General features: G+C 40.9%; 1 protein-coding gene across 1 annotated transcript in view; it reads left to right on the top strand.

Moving 5' to 3' along the window:
* Positions 1–19422, top strand: part of LOC140739379 (endoplasmic reticulum aminopeptidase 1-like) — a 65199-nt gene that overhangs the window by 14065 nt on the left and 31712 nt on the right. Inside the window, exons 4-10 of the mRNA XM_073067635.1 lie at positions 1741–1875; positions 5183–5303; positions 6620–6774; positions 9527–9640; positions 11393–11524; positions 14187–14318; positions 16352–16435. Of these exons, the coding sequence (XP_072923736.1) occupies positions 1741–1875; positions 5183–5303; positions 6620–6774; positions 9527–9640; positions 11393–11524; positions 14187–14318; positions 16352–16435 (873 nt within the window). The remainder of the gene's footprint in view (positions 1–1740; positions 1876–5182; positions 5304–6619; positions 6775–9526; positions 9641–11392; positions 11525–14186; positions 14319–16351; positions 16436–19422) is intronic.

Here is a 19422-nt window from a genome sequence, read left to right as displayed (position 1 = left end):
GTAAGCAAGCCACTGATGTTAAATACCAATAGTTCTGGTATTTATATAAGCATTCAGAAAGATTCAGTCTTGAATTCGAAAAGGTAAATATTAATTAGAACACTAGAGTAAACATTTCCAACTGCATTGATGAATTATTTGTTATGCCAAAGGCCATAATATTTTCTGAATAATCTTTTAACTATAATCATGTGAATGATTGGTTTTCATGAACTAAGGTGTAACAATCGCAACAAAATATAATAATCATTGTCTTTAGCCTGAAGTTTATAACAACTACCAGTGAGTCCGTCAGTGCAAAATGACAAATAATAATATGTCATGTGCTTTCTTCTATAAAAAATGCAGAGAGTTTGAAGAGATTTGGCATGTCAACGAATACACTCAAAAACTTCTATAGTTGAACCGTGCAGAGCATTCTGACAGGCTGTATTATTGCCTGGTATGGAGGGGCTACTGCACAGGACTGAAAGAAGCTGCAGAAGGTTGTAAATTTAGTCAGCTCCATCTTGGGCACTAGCCTACAAAGTACCTAGGACATCTTTAGGGAGTGGTGTCTTGGAAAGGCAGCGTCCATTATTAAGGACCTCCAGCACCCAGGGCATGCCCTTTTCTCACTGTTACCATCAGGTAGGAGGTACAGAAGCCTGAAGGCACACCTCAGCGATTCAGGAACAGCTTCTTCCCCTCTACCATCTGTTATGCCGTTGGCCCCCTCCTTTGTGAGAATCGCAAGAACCCTAGTTAAGGGGGGGTCAACTGACCCAAAAGAGGAAGAGACGTGCGGAATGGACACAGAAAAATGGGAGAGAGAGAGAGAGACCACGTTCTCCCAAGAAGCAGAATAAAGGTGACCTTGACTCTTGTCTCATGGAGACCACGTGAAAAGCCCTCGGGCAAAGTGGGCTTGATTGACACCTGCGATCCCGTGAAGAAGTATAAAGGCGGGTCTGAGGGGGGGAACCCTCAGACGCACCCAGGAGACACGATATCGATTCCCGTGGGAGCGGGACCCCATTTTGAAGGAAGCCACGTGCGTTAGATTCCGAATTTGAATCTGTGGCTAGAACCAACGAAAGACTGCTTTTAAATAACAACGGGGATGTCTGTTCCCCTGATTCCAAGGATTTGCTCTGCCAAGACGACGGGCAAGTGTTTATCTTTTCTAAATCATCTCTTTGAAAACCACAGCGGTTCCCAAAAGGGAAAAGCCTACAAACTTCTGAGTGACTCTTTATATTTCAATTGGACTCAGTATTACCCCTAGACAACTGTAGAGCTTATTTCTGATTGATTATGGTTACACCGGTGTTTTAGATTGAGTTTGACGATGTATATGATCTGAATGTTTTGTATTAACCATACGTTTGTGCCCTTTTTTGAATACAACGTTTGAAAATAGTAGCATCCGACTCAGCTGATCCATCTATCTTTGCTGGTAAGTTACCTGGTTACGGGGTTACGTAACACATCCAATTCCTAAATGAACATTGAAGCTTTGGACACTACCTCACTTTTTTTAATATACCGTATTTCTGTTTTTGCACATTTTTAAAAAATCTATTCAATATATGTAATTTATTTACTTGTTTATTTATTACTATGTTTTATGTATTAATATAATATTTTTTCTCTCTGCTAGATTACGTACTGCATTGAACTGCAGCTGCTAAGTTAACAAATTTCACGTCACATGCTGGTGATAATAAACCTGATTCTGATTTATTATGTATTGTTTAGGTAAACTCGGTTAATTTAGCTGATGGACTCATTGAGGATCAGTTTGATACGAGTGTAAAGATGAGTACGTACCTAGTGGCCTTCATTGTGGCAGACTTCAAATGCGTCATGAAAGAGAACAAGCGTGGGATTAAGGTGAGTTAACATTTTTTTCATCAACGTACAAAAGTATCAGTCGTTAGGTCTTCCACGAGATTCTGCTCGTTTGTGCATATTCGCGAGTCATTAGAAAGTTACCTCTTTATAGTTAACAACTAATTCTAACTTCATAAAATTGAGAGCATGTTGTTCCTAAAGATTACTTAGTAATCTTTGTTCTATAAAATAAAAACCAAGCTAGTGACTTTGGAAGTTCATGTCTTTGAGGATGTGGGGTAAAAATCCCCCTTTCATTGCTGGTGCTGTTGCACACCAGTTTTATTAGCCAAAGCCCTAGCCTTTGCCTTCATCAAGGGTGACTGAAGTTGACCTACCATGGCCACTTGACCCATGAGGCAAAAACTATTATCTGCATCCTTTCTCTTTTCCAATGGTCAAACAGCAGGAAAAATATATTTGTGTTTCTTTTGGTAGTTGTTTGCTTTTCTCTACAATACAGGTTAGCTCAAATTCCAAATAGGCTGCACTTAACAGGAGGGTGATATCAAGTTCAAGTTTATTGTCATCTGACTGTACATATCCCCAACCAGATGAAACAATGCTCCTGTGGACCATGGTGCATCCACACAACATGTATATCACACACAGCACATAAAACAAAATATTGTACTGTAAGTAAGTTAATATAATTCAAAATGCATGTTGCAAAACACAGTACAGTAAACAGCTGGCTGGCCTAGTGAGACAGCAGGATATTCATTAGTCTCTCAGCCTGAGGGAAGAAGCTGTAACCCAGTCTGGCAGTCCCAGTCCTGATGCTTCTGTGCCTCCTTCCTGACAGTAGTGGGTCAGCGAGATTGCGAGATGGGTGGTGGGGATCCTCAACAGTGCTTTGGGCCCTTCATCTACAACATTCCTGGTAACTGTCCCAAGTAGAGGTGAGGGAGACCTTGATGATGTTCTTGGTGGTTTTTATTGTCCTCTGTAGGACTTTGAATTGAATTGGCTTTATTTGTAAAATATGTATAAAGTTTTAATGCCCATTTAAAGTTATATTTAATTTGATGTTAAGGCCAGACCTCAGAACCAAATCTTGCCTAGTTTTGCTCCATAATGGCAAGTCTCTGAGGGAATTTTGATACAATCACTGATGCGGATTGGTAATTATAGTATTTCCAGGCATTTGTGCTGTTGCCCTGAGCGATAGGTTGAAACTATGGCTGTGCCAAAGGTGCTGAGGCTCTTATGAGCTGAGACTTGCTTGAATGCTGAGAGAGTTTAATTTTTTCAGAAATGTTTTGAGTGTTCCATGATTCTCCTAAGATATGCTTTCCCTTGGCGGGAAGTTAAATCAGTTTCCATACAATTCCAAGAATTGATCTTACCCACTGTATTTATTCAGCTAGTCCAGTTAATGTTCTGGTCAGTAGTAACCTCCAAATACTAATACCTGCTACCACCCAGACTAATTCCTCCAACCACCTCCTTCCCCACTCTTCTACTCCAAGGACCATGTTGAGGGCTGAGCATTTGACAGTGATATTTCCATTTTAAAATCTTTTTTAGTAATTATTATTGAAGATTAACAAAAAAGATACATTAAGTCAATATGTCATTGTGTACAATGAAGAATTAAATTAGCAAATAACTGATTAACAAAGCTAAGCAATATATCAATAATAATAAGAGAAAATAAAGTGTTAAAAATATTTTTTTTGAAAGAAAAAGGGAAAAAAAGAACCCCTACTAACTAAAAAAACACAAAATGGGAGCACAACCCTGGAGCTATACATCATACAAACTTCCATAAAAAAAACATCAATTTGCCAACTCAAATCCACTTAAACAAAAATCAGAAGGAAACCACATTAATTCACTCAAATCAGATGATAGTAGCGGGCAAATGAACCCCACCTTTTCTCAAAATCAAATCGAGGATCAAAAGTTCGACTTCTGATTTTCTCCAAACTAAGACATAGCATCACCTGGGAAAACCATTGTATCAAAGTAGGAGCATCTTTCCATTTCAACAAAATAGCCCTTCTGGCCAATAATGTAACGAATGCAATTACATGTTGGTCTGATGGAGAAATACCACAAATATATTGAGGTTTTATACCAAATAAAACTGTCAGTTTATTAGGTTGTAAGTTAATTTTTAAAACTTTAGAAATTGTAGAGTAAATAGGCTTCCAAAATGTTCCAATTTCCAGTGAAATATCAGTTGTTCCATTTGGAAAACAGTGATCAGGATTGCCTGCCACTTTTCTTTCCCCACAAATGCGAGTTGGTGCTTAGGCTTAAATTGTTCAGTTCCTGTACCTGGGCACCAGCTGTTTCATTAAGGAATTAAGGTTCATTAGATACTAAACATCAATAAGCATCCTTGCCCTTGACCTAATGATAGAAAGAAAATCAATAATGAAATAACTGAAGACGTGGAAGACTGCCCAGACAAAATCCAGTGTTGTCCTGGGTCTGAGATATTGGCCCCAAGAATCAACACTGTCATCCTATGCTGCATGCACCTGTACATTATGGAGTTTGTTCCCAACTCCTATCAACAACAACTAGGTTTATTGATGCTACACAAGAAATTGCAGCTTTACGTCAGGAGTAGCCAACTCGTTTTGAATCAGGAATTCATTCCTCTGTCCATATTTGAGGTAAGGCTGCATTGAGGTCTGCAGTCAAGGTGTTCACTTTGAACTTGTGTTCATTGGGAATTGAGTGCTGTACTGTTCAGATAATCCTGCTGGGAAATTTTAAACTCCTGACTTGAAAGAAAAGCATAAAAAGAAATTGAGTGGTCTGAGCTGCTAATTCTACATGGTTAAAACAGTTTGGACTAAAAATGATGTTCAAAGTAAATTTATTATCGAAGTACATACTGTATGAATATATCACCATATACAACCCTGAGATTCATTTCATTTTCCTGTAGGCATACTCAATAAATACATAACAGAATAATAACCATAACAGGATCAATAAAAGATCGCACCATCTTGAGTGTTTAACCAGTGTATAGGTACCAAACGAAATAATAATAGTAAGTATATAAGCAATAAATATCGAGAACATGAGATGAAGAGTGCTTAAAGGTGAGATGTTTTATAGATTATTCCTAATGATCTGGCCATGGACAAGCTCAGCTGACCTTCTGAGGTGACCAGTAACAGTGTTTCAAGTTTATCCCTCAGTACAAAAGCTCCTTCTGTGGGTTATTTTGTCAGATAGAATGCACCATAACACTGCAAGCTGATTAAGTGATATAGGTAATGTTGATCTAATATTCACCCCAGGGTTGTGAAGAGATGTGTTTTATTTTTCTTATTGCCAGGTCTCAGTGTGTTCGGTTCCAGACAAGATCAACCAGACTTCATTTGCACTAGAAGCAGCTGTGAAACTCTTAGACTTTTATGAAGATTATTTTTCTATTCCCTACCCACTGCCGAAACAAGGTATTGAACTGATGAATATTTCATTTTGTTTAGTTTTTTCAGTATTTAGTTTATGGTCTGTTCATTACTCTTCAGAATTGAAGCGTATGGTTTGTTACCTCAAGACAAAGACTTTGAAGATAAAAATAACTTAACATGTATTTTGCTGTAATTTCTTTTGATATTACACACTGGAGTTATCAGTAAACTTGGCTATCTTTTACTCTGTGCCCTCTTCCAGCTCATGAATGTAAATTATAGATACTTGTAGGCCAATAAGGTAGTCAACTAATGGGATTTTTGCAGCTCAAAAAGACCCATTTATTCCAATTCTCTATCTTACATATGATTTCAATCCCTATGAATACACCTCCTCTAGTCCTATGAGCATACCTAATAACTTAGGAGAGTGGACTCGATGGGCTGAATGGCCTAATTCTGCTCCTATGTCTTTTGAGTACTTATCTTGTATATATCTTGTATATCCATGCTTTTCATATGGCACCTTGTGGAGGCCTTCTGAAATCAATATACACTAGATCTACAGGTTCCCCTTTATCGATTCTGCTTGTCACATCCTTAAAGCATCCATTATGACAGATCCTTACAATCCAGAACATGTCTTTGCATTATTATTAACATCAGTGAAGAGGTACAGGAGCCTGAAGATGCACACTCAATGTTTTAGGAACAGCTTCTCCCCCTGTGCCATCACATTTCTGTACAGTCCATGAACACTACCTCACTATTTTGCTCTATTTTTGCACTATTTATATTTATACCTTCTTATTGTAGCTTATAGTAATTTTTAATGTACTTCTGCTGCAAAACAACATATTTCATGACTAAATCAGTGATAATAAACTTGATTCTGATTCTGAAAGAACTTGAACAAATTTGTCAAATGTTAATAAAATCATGGTGATTTGCTTTTTTTGCATTAAGCTTCACTCAGTGCTAGCTATTTCTTCCTTGATTACAGACTTCGGTCTCTTGCCAATAACAGATGTTAAACCAATAGGCCTATAGTCACCTCCTTTTTGTCTTCCTCCTTCTTGCACAAAGGAATCTCACTTTGTGCCTGTCCAATCTGCTGTTCTATGCTTGCCCTAGCTTGTGCTCAGCTACTTTTGGAATGATTCCAACCAACCATTGGCCGCACTGTCTCTGCAGCCACTTCAGGCCATGGTCTTTGTTCCCATTACAAATCACTTTACATTGCAGAACTTGGTTGTAAGTGAGAAAGGAGAAAAATAGCACAATCCAGCTATAGGTGGAAAATATCCATCAGGTCTGCTGTCCGTGTCTACCATATTGTTGCTGGGCTTTCCCTACAGATTTGGCAGCAATCCCTGACTTCCAGTCTGGAGCTATGGAGAACTGGGGCTTAACGACCTACAGAGAAACGTCTCTCCTTTACAACCCTGAAACCTCCTCGGCTTCTGAAAAACTCTGGATCACCATGGTTATAGCACACGAGCTGGCTCACCAGGTAATGAATGACAGAAGTTAACAGTTTTCAACTTTGGAACATCAATACGTCCCAGGATAAGCTGGTGTTGGATACTGTAGCTGAACCTGGAAGTGACAGGAAAATGGGAAGAGCTACACATGCAGTCCACCTTGTACTGCAAGTTCAAGAGTTAAATTAGATTAGATATAGAGAGAATTTTTTAAGATTTTTATTTGTCACACGTACATACATCAATACATACAGAGGACTATGTCATTTTGTGTTTATGACTAACACAGTGTGCAGGGGCAACCCAAAAGTATCACTTGGCTTCTAGCTCCAACACAGCATGCCCACAACTTACTGACCATAACCTGTGCAATACTGTGCAAATGTCTGAGGCACCCTAGATTTTTTACATGGTTTCAGGTGGTATGGCCTCCGTAGAGCCCTGATCTCAACGTCATCGAGGCTGTCTGGGATGACTTAAAGGGGTGGAAACAAGTAAGACAGTCAAAGTCTGCAGAAGAACCGAGACAAGTTCTCCAAGGTGTTTGGAACAACCTACCACCAATTTTCTTATACAAGGGGTGATTGATAAGTTTGTGGCCTAAGGTAGAAGGAGTCAATTTTAGAAAACCTAGCACATTTATTTTTCAACATAGTCCCGGTTGTGGTGCATACAGATCCCTTCTTTGTAGAAGTGGTCCACGGCCGGGGTGATTGATAAGTTTGTGGCCTAAGGTAGAAGGAGATGAGTTATACAACTCTCGTTACATGCAGATGCAGTTCAACTTTTTGAGTGAAAATGCAGAAAGTTTGAAGTTAATAACTCATCTCCTTCTACCTTAGGCCACGAACTTATCAATCACCCCTTGTAAAACTGTTTGACAGTGTACCTAAGGGAAATGATGCAGTTTTAAAAGCAAAAGGTGGTCCCACCAAATAGTGTTTTGATTTAGTTTTTTTTGCTGTTTACTGCTCTTTGTAGTAATTTTTTAAAATATTTATTTCATTATTTTTGAAAGCGTCCTCACTTTAAGGAACCATTTTTACATGTGCCTAAGACTGTTGCCCAGTACACCTTTGGAATGTGGGATAATACTGGAGCACCTGGAGGAAACCCACATGGTTACAGGGAGAACACCACACACTCCTTCCAGACAGTGGTGGTTATCGAACCCTAAACCTCTGATTGGTCACTGGCAATGTAGAGAGTTTCGCTAATCACTACACTACCATTCTGCTTTCAGTCCTTGCCCTCCAGTTGCAGGGATACCTAACTGACTGACCTCCTTCTGTGCCTTAAATTTCTATGGTACAGGGAATGCTGAAGCACCTGGTGCCCAAAAAATCTTTCCTATTCACATTTCTCCACTCGGCTGGAGGGTTAGGATCCGTTGTGCAGTGCCCTACAGAGCTCAGTGAAGACTTCCTCTCCCTCGTGTCTCCCCTGGCTAGTTACCTCCATTAGCTTTGATCTGTCATATGTTGAAAGATTGGAGCGACTGGGCTTGTATACGCTGGAATTTAGAAGGATGAGAGGGGATCTGATTGAAACATATAAGATTATTAAGGGATTGGACACGCTGGAGGCAGGAAGCATGTTCCCGCTGACGGGTGAGTCCAGAGCCAGAGGCCACAGTTTAAGAATAAAGGGTAGGCCATTTAGAACAGAGATGCGGAAAAACTTTCTCACCCAGAGAGTGGTGGATATGTGGAATGCTCTGCCCCAGAAGGCAGTGGAGGCCAAGTCTCTGGATGCATTCAAGAGAGAGTTAGATAGAGCTGTTATAGATAGTGGGGTCAAGGGATATGGGGAGAGGGCAGGAACGGGGTACTGATTGTGTATGATCAGCCATGATCACAGTGAATGGTGGTGCTGGCTAGAAGGGCCGAATGGCCTACTCCTGCACCTACTGTCTATTGTCTATTATCTCTGCCGAGGGATTGCAAGGTCGTCATCTTACATTTTTAAAAGAATTCTTGCTGTGATGGCGTGATTTTTCCAACAGCTGATATCACTCTCAATGGCAGAAACTTGCCACCTGCCAAGGAAAATTTCCTAGTGTTGTAGCTACTGGCGTGGTACAGTGGAGTAGCAGTTAGTGTAACTGCTTCACAGTGCTGAGCACAGACGGGTTCAATTCCTGCAGCTGCCTTTCAGGTGGGTTGTACGTTCTCCCCGTGATCATGTGATTTCCCTCCCACATTCCAAAGGCATATGGTTAGGATTAGGGTCAGTGAGTTGTGGGTATGCTGGGTCACCAGATCTGTGGTGACACTTGCTGGATCGCACCCAGCATAACCCTTGCTGATCGGATTTGGCGCATATGATGCATTTCACTGTCTTTTTCGATGCTTTGATGTACATGTGACAGATAAAGCTCATCTAATTCCTAGGAACGTTTTGATAGAAGCCCAACAAATTACTGTATGTTACTTACAAAAAGATGGAGAGTTTAGCCGTTTTGTGTGTTCTTACCCTTTTTCTCCATACTTTGGCTCTTGGAAATAAAAGATCTGTCCTTGGACTGCTGCTATTGCTGCTCCTGATTGGGTATGAAAAAACTCATAATTCAATGAGGGAAATGAAGTTTGATTGCGCCATTACCGGACATAAAATAGCTGTGCTGTAATGCACACTGTTAAAATATTTTCATGCCAAATATGTTGGGGGGGAATGGCATAAAAGGTGTCAGTATCTATGGTTGCTGTTTGATGGTGTTGAAATATTCTCTGTATAGACAATACTTGTTCCATCTAACGTTTGAACAAATATTCCTCTCAGTGGTTTGGCAACTTGGTGACCATGGAGTGGTGGAATGATCTATGGCTGAATGAAGGATTTGCCAAATTTATGGAATACGTCTCCGTTAACATCACATTCCCGGAGCTGCAAGTTGTATGTATTCAAACTTGTCCTTGAATAAACTACTCCAAACAGTTTGATAAGAATTGTTATAATGCAGCCGTTAATTCTGTGCATGTATTGGGATTTTCAGCAATGCTTTGTACTCATGTTCCTACACTAACCTCAGCTTATAGAGCATAGAAAAGTGTAGTACAGCACAGGTCCTCTGGCCCACATTGTCTTGTGCTCCAAGATCAATCTAATGCTTTCCTCCCACATAGTCCTCCATTTTTCTTTCATCCTTGTGTCTATCTAAGAATATCTTAAATGTCCCTAAGCTATCTGCCTCCACCACCACCAATCCCGGCACTGCATTCCATGCAATTCCCACTCTGTGTGAAAAAACAAACTACCTCTGACATTCCTCTGAAACTCCTCCAATCACCCCCTAAAATTATGCCCTCTTGTATTAGCCATTGTTCCTCTGGGGAAAAAGTCTCTGGCTGTCCACTCTATCTAGTTCTCTTAACATCTTATATAGCTCTATGCAGTCACCTCTTATCCTCTTTTGCTCCAAAGAGAAAATCCCCAGCTCACCCAATCTTTCCTCATAAGACATGCTCTCTAATCCAGGCAGCATCCTGGTAAATCTCCTGTGCACCCTCTCTAAAGCTTCCACATCCTCCCTATAATGAGGCGATCAGAACTGAACACTGTATTCCTAGTTTAGTCTAACCAGAGTTTCAACATTATCTCACGGGTTTTGAACTCAATCCCCTGACTAATGAAGGTCAACATGCCCTGTGCCTTCTCAACCACCCTATCAACTTGCACGGCAACTTTGAGAGTTCTATGAACATAGATCCCTGAGATCGCTCTGTTCTAGATTGAATTCCATCTGCCACTTCTCAGCCCTGTCAGTGTTGTGTTGTAACCTACGACCAGCTTCGACTCTAACAACAGGGCCACCAACCTCAGTGTTATCTGCACCAGTCTGAAGAAACTGGCTGAGCCATTCATTTTAATTGAGGCTTGAGAAGTTCAATAGCACATAAAATGTGTGAAATATACTGTATATCACTACCGATGCTGGAGTGTTCACTCTCAAACTTAAGGTATTCCAAATGTGCCAGTCTGACAGACTGTTTCAAACTTGCCGTTTATGGTTGATGGAAGTTGATATAAAGCTGTTAGTATCCACATGGAACAAAGAAGTTGAGAGGTTATGTTGCTACTTCTCTGCCTGTAGCTGCTCACTGGTGGCTTTAAAAAGGGGCCAAGACTGCAAACATGAAGCAAAATAAAAACAAAAAGTAATCACCCAAAGCAAATTCAAACTACAAATCTGGTGAGTAAACCTTTGACCATCAAGCTCTTGAACCTGTGGGGATAACTTCACTCAACTTGACCCATCATTGAAATGCTCCCACAACTAATGGACTCGCTTCCAAGGACTCTTCATCTCATATTCTTGATACTTAATGCTTATTTATTTATTATTATTGTTTCTTCTTTTCATAAATGAACAGTTTGTTGTCTTTTGCAACACTGGTTGAACGCACAGGTTGAACAGTCTTTCAGTGGTTGTTATAGTTTTTGTATATTGTCTGATGCCTCTGGGTTTGTACTCACTGGAGTTGAGAAGGATGGGGTGGGAAGCGGGAGAGTCATCATTGAAACCTAACGAATATTGAAACACTCAAGTTACTCATGAGTTGAACAATACTGGAAAGACTGAAACAATATGTAAACTGTAAATGAGTGATTCCAGGTCTAAAATCAAAATGCTTTTGTCTTTCATAGAAAGAGTTCTTCTTAGACAAGTTTTTCAGTGCCATGGAAGTGGATGCATTGAGTTCTTCACATCCGGTGTCAACTCAGGTGGAAAATCCCATGCAGATCCTGGAGATGTTTGACGAGGTCTCTTATGAAAAGGTAAATAGGAAATAAGTAAATTGCAATGACTTTAAAATGCCAAGGCAAAAGAGAAAGGAATAAATTGCACAGCTCATATTTGTAGCAGCAGAAACTGCTCATCTGTTGTCTAACATGTGGGATGACTTGCTGAAAGGTTCATCTGGTATTGAGTAGAAATCAAGATTCAAGTTTGTTTATTGTCATGTGTCAGTACACGACGATAAAGGAGAACAGAATGGTTGTTACTCTGGATCTGATGCAGCATAAAAACACACAAAATATAAAAGCAATCCTATTAAGCACAATGTGCATGTAAGAGTGTGTGTGGGTGTGTCTGTATATTACTGAGCAAAAGTCTTTGGCACACACACACACACACACACACACACATCTATATATATATATATAACTAATGTGCCTTAGGCTTTGCACAGTACTGTAGTAATTTTATGTATTGTACTGTACTGCTGCTGCAAAGAAACATAAATTTCATAATATATGTGAATGAAAATAAACCTGATTCTGATATGGGTCTCTCTTATGGACTGAGAGTGGGAAGGGAGCAGGGAGAGGGGAATCATGGTTGGGAAAAGGGGAAGGGAGCAGGAAGCACAAGAGACATTCTTTAATGATCAATAAACCAGTTGTTTGTGATGAAATGACCTTGCCAGGTGTCTCAGGGTTGGGTATGTCTGCACCCGTGTCATCCCACGGTCCTGGCACTCCTTCCCTGTCACCTGTCCCACACAACCTCCCGCTGAGTTCCACTGTCGCCATTCCCAGCATCCTTTGCTCCCACCAAACTTACAAACTCGCTCTCCACTCCACGTTGACAAATACAGTGCTGTGCCTTAGGTGTACGTATATATGTGCCTAAGACTTTTGCAGAATTCTGTAACTGATTTGAAAATATATATGTTAATTGGCCATTATTTGCTTTTTGTTACTTGTAACTTTATTAGATTGGGAAGATTGTGTGTCACTTCAAGTCATATTTCATCACAGCTGCACAACCTGTTTTTTCAAGTTGTGCTGTCTCAAACTTATCTTGGACAACAATTACACAACATTTCATGAATATCACAGACACATTCTTAAAATTGGAATACAGAAACTTAACTAATTTGGGCACATTGTGGACTAAAGACACCAATTATTATGCCAAACGGCAGAATTCATGTGCCTAAGACTTTTGCATGGCTCCTTATATATATATATGTATGTATGTATGTGTATACGTATCTAAGACATCGGAACAGAATTAGACAGTTCTACTCCACCATTTGATCATGGCTGATTTATTCTCCCTCTCAACCCCATTCTGTTTCCTTCTCCCCATAATCTTTGATGCCCTGACTAATCAAGAACCTTTCAAACTCCGCTTTAAATACTGTATACTCAGTGATTTAGCCTCTTCATCTGCCCATGACTATGAATTGCACAGATTCACCACCCTCTGGCTAAAAGAATTTCTCAAAATCTCTGTTCTAAATGGATGTTCCTCTAGTCCGAGACTCAACCACTACAGGAAACATCGTACCAACATCCACTCCATCTAGACCTTTCAATATACGATGTATTTTGATAAAACCCTCCCTCATTCCTCAACTCCAGCGGGTACAGGCCCAGAACCATCAAACACTCCTCATAGGTAAACCTTTGTATTCCCAGAATCAATCTTGTGAACCTCTTCTAGACCATCTCCAGAGACAGCATGTCTTAGATAGGGTGCCCAAAACTTCTCACATCACTCCAAGTGTAGTGTGACTGATGCCTTTTAAAGCCTTTTAAAGACTAGAAGACTTGTATTCTAGTCTTCTTGAAATGAATCTGCCTTCCTAATGGCGGCAGTAGAGAGTAATACATAAAATTTATAAATTACAATAACAACTATATATTAAATTACTAGTGCAAAATGAGTTGGTTCACTGTCCAGCCAGAGATTAGTTTATCTATACAGATTGAATGTACATAAGGTGGCACAAAGTGTTGTTGGTGGGCAATGGTGGGCTGGGTTAATGCGTAGAAGGGTTTATCAGCCTGACAGCTCGGGGGAAGTGACTGTTTTTAAGTCTAGTGGTCCTGGCATGGATGCTACAAAGCCTCTTCCCTGACGGAAGTCCATAAGCTGGGCCGGCTAGCAGAGGGAAGGGGTGCCTTACACCTCCTTTGGTAGAGACGCATCTCCACCCCGCTGCCCACAAGGGCTCAGTAACTTCATTGAAAGATGCAGTTTGCTGTAAATATTCTTACGTTGTAGATATTGTTAAAATTTATCTTGTGGTACTGTGGTAAACTATGTATACCTGTCTGGACATGCCCCTCTGCTGACTGCTCCTGTGGCTCCTCCCGCAGACCCCCTGTATAAAGGCGATTGGGGCACTGCTCCTCCCTCAGTCTCCGAGATGTCGTGCTCCCTTTTTTCTGCTAATAAAAGCCTATTGTTCACTTCCAGTCCCTGAGAGTTATTGATGGTGCATCAGGTACCAAAGTTCTATTGGCATCATCTGCCAACGCAATAACATTACGAGTGAATGTCCCAGGTACGAAACAGGTCTGCGGTTGCTAGTGCATCTTCTGTTGGGTGTTTTCCCCATATGCTTTTCCATTGTCTTTGCATGTTTGGCACATTTAAGGCTAACTGTCTTCCCTGTCATTTTTTTTCTGGTTTAACCTATAGGGAGCCTGCATTCTGAACATGCTGATGGACTATCTGACGGAAGATGTTTTTAAAGCCGGCACCATCAGCTACCTCCGACGCCACAGCTATGCAAATGCAAAGAATGAGGATTTATGGAATAGTTTGACAAATGTAAGCAGAACATCTACAACATCCTATTTAAGGAAGCTCCTGGGGAGTTGTTGTCCATCTTTATGCCAGTAACCTTTTCTATACCCCGACTGGTTATTAAATATTTTTTTTTCATCTGTGCTCATGCATTTAAGGATGAAGGAGGAACTTTATTTGCCATATACATTTACATGTGTTAGGAATTTGCTGTGGTGTGTTGGTGTGACATGCAACAAAAATCACAATCAGCAATTATAAAAAATTAAGCATGAAATACAAAATAATGTTAGAAGTTAAATCACCTCCTTTGGTGGAGACATCTCTCCACCCTGCCACCCAAAAGGACTCAGTAACATTGTTGAACGATGCAGTTTGTGTGCTGATATATGTTACATTTAAACAAATTTAGCTGTTATTCACTTGTTACTAGTAAATATCCCAGGTCCATGGTATTTATGCACATTTTATTCCATATCTGTGCTTTTAAGATGTTGCATCACAAGACTTGAGTCATTTCAGCTAACTTTATTTCTCGCAGAACATCCAGTTTTTAACTAGGTGCCCGGATTAAAGGAGCAATCATGAAATGACTAGCTTTTTGTTTTTTTTTCTTTTTCAAGAAAATTGTTAGGATTTGCATTTGTTAGCCTTTCTTTACACATTGTCAGGCAATAAATACGAAAAGCTAATCTATGAATGTTATTGCAGCTACCTCCATTACATAGACTGTAATCAGATGCAGAATAACTTCTTCACATTCTGCTTGAATCAGATTCTTTAATCTGAATTACTGAGGAGCAAGCTCATCATATCGGTGAGATTCTCTTGCTGTATCCCTCATTTGCCTGGGTATGGCCATATTGTGAAAGACTATAAGGAAAGATTGAACAGGTTAGAACATAGAAGATTGAGAGGAGATTTGATAGAAGTATACAAGATTATCAGGGGTCTAGATAGGGTAAATGCCAACAGGTTTTTTTCCACTGAGATTGTGTGGGGCTACAGCCAGAGGACATGGGTCAAGGGTGAAAGGTGAAAAGTTTAAGGGGAACATGAGGGGAAACTTCTTCACTCAGAGGGTCATGAGAGTGTGGAATGAGCTTCCAGCACAAGTGGTGCATGCAAGCTCAATTTCAATGTTTAAGTGAAGTTTGGATAGGTACATGGATGGTAGGGGTATGGAGGACTATGGTCCTGGTGTAGGTCGATGGGAGTCGGCAGTTTAAATGGTTTCAGCATGGACTAAATGGGTTGAAGGGCCTTTTTCTGTGCTGTGCTTTTCTATGACTCTACTGTTGATTTAATGTCAATTTATCATGGGTATAGAGTTTTGAACATGCATCCCTTGCACTGAGTTAGGATGTGTAGTACCTTAACTAATGGGATGCTTTAAGTTCATTCCAGGATGCCTGAAACCCATTTCTTGGTGATGAAAGGCTGCATGATGAATATAACCATATAACAATTACAGCACAGAAATAGGCCATCAACCTGCACTCAGCCCATAACCCTCCATTCCTTTCCTGTCCATGTACCTATCCAATTTTACTTTAAATGAATATCATTGCGCAACTGCTCCAGACAAAATAAAACATTTAGATTAAGCTTTTAAGTCACTTATTAAAAGTGGTGAAAGTCACAAGAAGTGAAACTTAAGTTTTGAATTATTGTGAGTGACTAAAGAAATTTCTCGCAGTTGTTCGGTATGAGTGTAGCACGGAAGAGTGTGGTGTAAGGTTAATTAACCTGAAAGGCATTAGAGTTTTAAAGGTCTTGGTAGTAGATCATGTGGTTAGAGGCAGTCACAAGAAGATGCCTGCAGGGATGGAAGCCCAGGGTGCAGGCCTGTGTGGGTAGGCCGAGCTGCAGATCTTGGTGGCAGTAGCAAATACTCAAACGGGAGCTTCGAAGCAGAGAAGTTGAGGCAGTGTTTATGTTTTTCCAAGTGAAGATATACATCTCTGTCATTTGCAGTACTTTTCTAATCAATTAAGTAATGCCAGGTTTTTTGAGCAAACCATTAAAACCGATTATGAACGTGTTTTTTTTTCTAGATTTGTCATACCGATGATGCACACGGAAGCAGACTAAACGTGCCACAGTATTGCAAAGGAAATTCAGATCTCCCTCCTGGTTCAGTAAGACATGAATGCTGATAAATGTTCCTATTTGCATGGAAGTTTCCATTCAGATAGAATTCAAAATTATAATTTTGGAATATAGTTGGTTGTCAAAAATCAGAGTATTTTATTTGACAAAATACATTTGAATTTAAGCATTTATTTTAGAAGTTATATTCACTGTATTTTATGATAGTATTTAATTTTAGTTTGATATCCTTCAATCTTGGGTCTCTTAGAAGAAATTGTCTTTAGTTTCTCTGAAGTGAAAGATACTAGAACACTACAGCACCGTACAGGCGCTTCGGCCCTTGATGTTGTGCCGACCCATATATTCTTTTAAAAAAAGTACTAAATCCACACTACCCCGTAACCCTCTATTTTTCTTTCATCCATGTGCCTGTCCAAGAGGCTCTTAAATACCCCTAATGTTTTAGCCTCCACCACCATCCCTGGCAAGCCATTCCAGGCACCCACAACCCTCTGTGTTTTTAAAAAAAAAACTTACTCCTGATGTCTCCCCTAAACTTCCCCCCCTTAACTTTGTACATATGCCCTCTGGTGTTTGCTATTCGTGCCCTGGGAAACAGGTACTGGCTATCCACCCTATCTATGCCTCTCATAATCTTGTAGACCTCCATCAAGACCATCTCATCCTTCTAGGCTCCAAAGAGAAAAGTCCCAGCTCTGCTAACCTTGCCTCACAAGACTTGTTTTCCAATCCAGGCAACATCCTGGTAAATCTCTACCCCCTTTCCATAGCTTCCACATCCTTCCTATAATGAGGTGACCAGAACTGAACACAATACTCTAAGTGCGGTCTCACCAGAGATTTGTAGAGTTGCAACATGACCTCTCTCCTCTTGAACTCAATACCCTGTTAATGAAGCCTAGCATCCCATAGGCCTTCTTAACTACCCTATCAACCTGTGCAGCGACCTCGAAGGATGTATGGATTTGAACCCCAAGGTCCCTCTGTTCATCCACACTTTTAAGTAACTGACCATTAACCCTGTACTCAGCCTTCTGGTTTGTCCTTCCAAAATGCATCACCTCACACTCACCCGGATTGAACTCCATTGGTCACTTTTCTGCCCAACTCTGCAGCCTGTCTATATCCTCTTGTAACCTTCAACAACCTGCAGCACCATCCACAACTCCTCCAATCTTCGTGTCATCTGCAAACTTACTCACACATCCTTCTGCCTCTGCATCCAGGTCATTTATAAAAATCAGAGAGCATGGGTCCCAGGACAGATCCTTGCGGCACTCCACTAGTCACTGACCTCCAAGCAGAATACTTTCCTTCCATTACTACCCTCTGCTTTCTTCCTGTAAGCCAGTTTTTTATCCAAACAGTCAAGGTTCCACTGATCCCCTGCCTCATGACTTTCTGGATGAGTCTCTCGTGGGGGACCTTGTCAAATGCCTTGCTAAAATCCATGTGGACCACATCTACTGCCCTACCCTCATCAATTTCTTTTGTTACCTCTTCAAAAAACTCAATTAGGCTCATGAGGCATGACCTTCCCTTCACAAAGCCATGTTGACTATCCTTGAGTAGACTGTACTTCTCCAAATGCTCGTAGATCCTATCCTTAAGAATACTTTTCAATAGTTTGCAGACCAATGACATAAGACTCACCGGTCTATATTCCCAGGATTCTCCCAAATACCTTTTTTAAACAAGGGAAGCACATTTGCCATTCTCCAATCCTCCGGCACCTCCACTGCAGCCAAAGAGGATTCAGAGATCATAGCTACTGCTCCTGCGATCTCCTCTCACTTCCCACAGCAACTTGGTACATCACATCCAGCCCTGGGAACTTATCAATCTTGATGTTTTTAAGAAGATCCAACACTTCTTCTTCCTTAATCTCCACATTGTCCAGCACACAGGCCTGTTCTATTCCGACCTCACCCTGATCAAGGTCCTTTTCAATTGTGAGTACTGAAGCAAAGTATTCATTTAGGACCTCCCCAACCTCCTCCGCCTCCAGGCACGTGTTGCCTTCTTTATCCTTTAGCGGCTCCAACTTCATTCTTGTCATCCTTCTGTTCTTCACATACGCATAGAACGCTTTGGGTTCTCCTTAATCCTACATGCTAAGGTCTTCTCATGCCCCCCTTGAGCTCTCCTAAGTCCTTCCTGGCTACCCTATATTTCTCACGAGCCCCTCCTGCTTCCTGCTTCTTGTATCTAACATCTGCTTCCTTCTTCTTCTTGACAAGTTGCCTCACGTATTTCGTCAGCCACAGTTCCCTTTTCCTACCATTTTTTCCTTGTCTCAGTGGGACAAACCTATCCCGAACCCAGCACGAGTGGTCCCTAAACTTCCTTCACATTACTTCTGTGCTTTCAGCCTTGAACATCTGTTTCCAATTTACTCTCGCTAGTTCCTGCCTCATCCCTTCATTGTTAGCCCTTCCCCAGTTAAGCACTTTCCCATTTTGCCTGTTTTTATCCTTTTCCGTAGCTATGCTGAAGCTAAGGGAGTTGTGATCACTCTCACCAAAATGCTCCCCCACCAAGAGGTCTGTCACCTGACCAGGTTCATTACCCAGAACTAGATCCAGTATGGCCTCTCCTCTCGTAGGCTGGTCCACATACTGTGTCAGGAATCCTTCTTGAACACTCCTGACAAATTCAGCCCCATCTATCCCCCTTGCACTCAGGGGTTGCCAGTCAATATGAGGGAAGTTGAAATCACTCATAACTACAACTCTGTATTTTCTGCACCATTCTAAAATCTGCCTTCTTATCTGCCCCTCGGTGTCCCGAGGGCTATTTGGGGGCCTATAGTCTACTCCCAGCACAGTGATTGATCCCTTCCTATTTCTGACTTCCACCCACACCGATGCTTCCTGTATGTTTGATTATACGTGATTACTATTGGTTTGGAACTTGGTAGAAAATGCCAGTGGCTTTGGTGGCCAGCTGCTGGCACTTACACCTTCCTGTAAATGTAAGCCAGCGCAGATCCCCTGGAAGAGCATGTCAGATA

The sequence above is a fragment of the Hemitrygon akajei genome, chromosome 2 (genome assembly GCF_048418815.1).
Source record: "Hemitrygon akajei chromosome 2, sHemAka1.3, whole genome shotgun sequence".
Lineage (NCBI taxonomy): Eukaryota > Metazoa > Chordata > Chondrichthyes > Myliobatiformes > Dasyatidae > Hemitrygon > Hemitrygon akajei.
The sequence above is the reverse complement of the archived record's forward strand: the minus strand, read 5'-3'. Positions and strand labels throughout refer to the sequence as shown.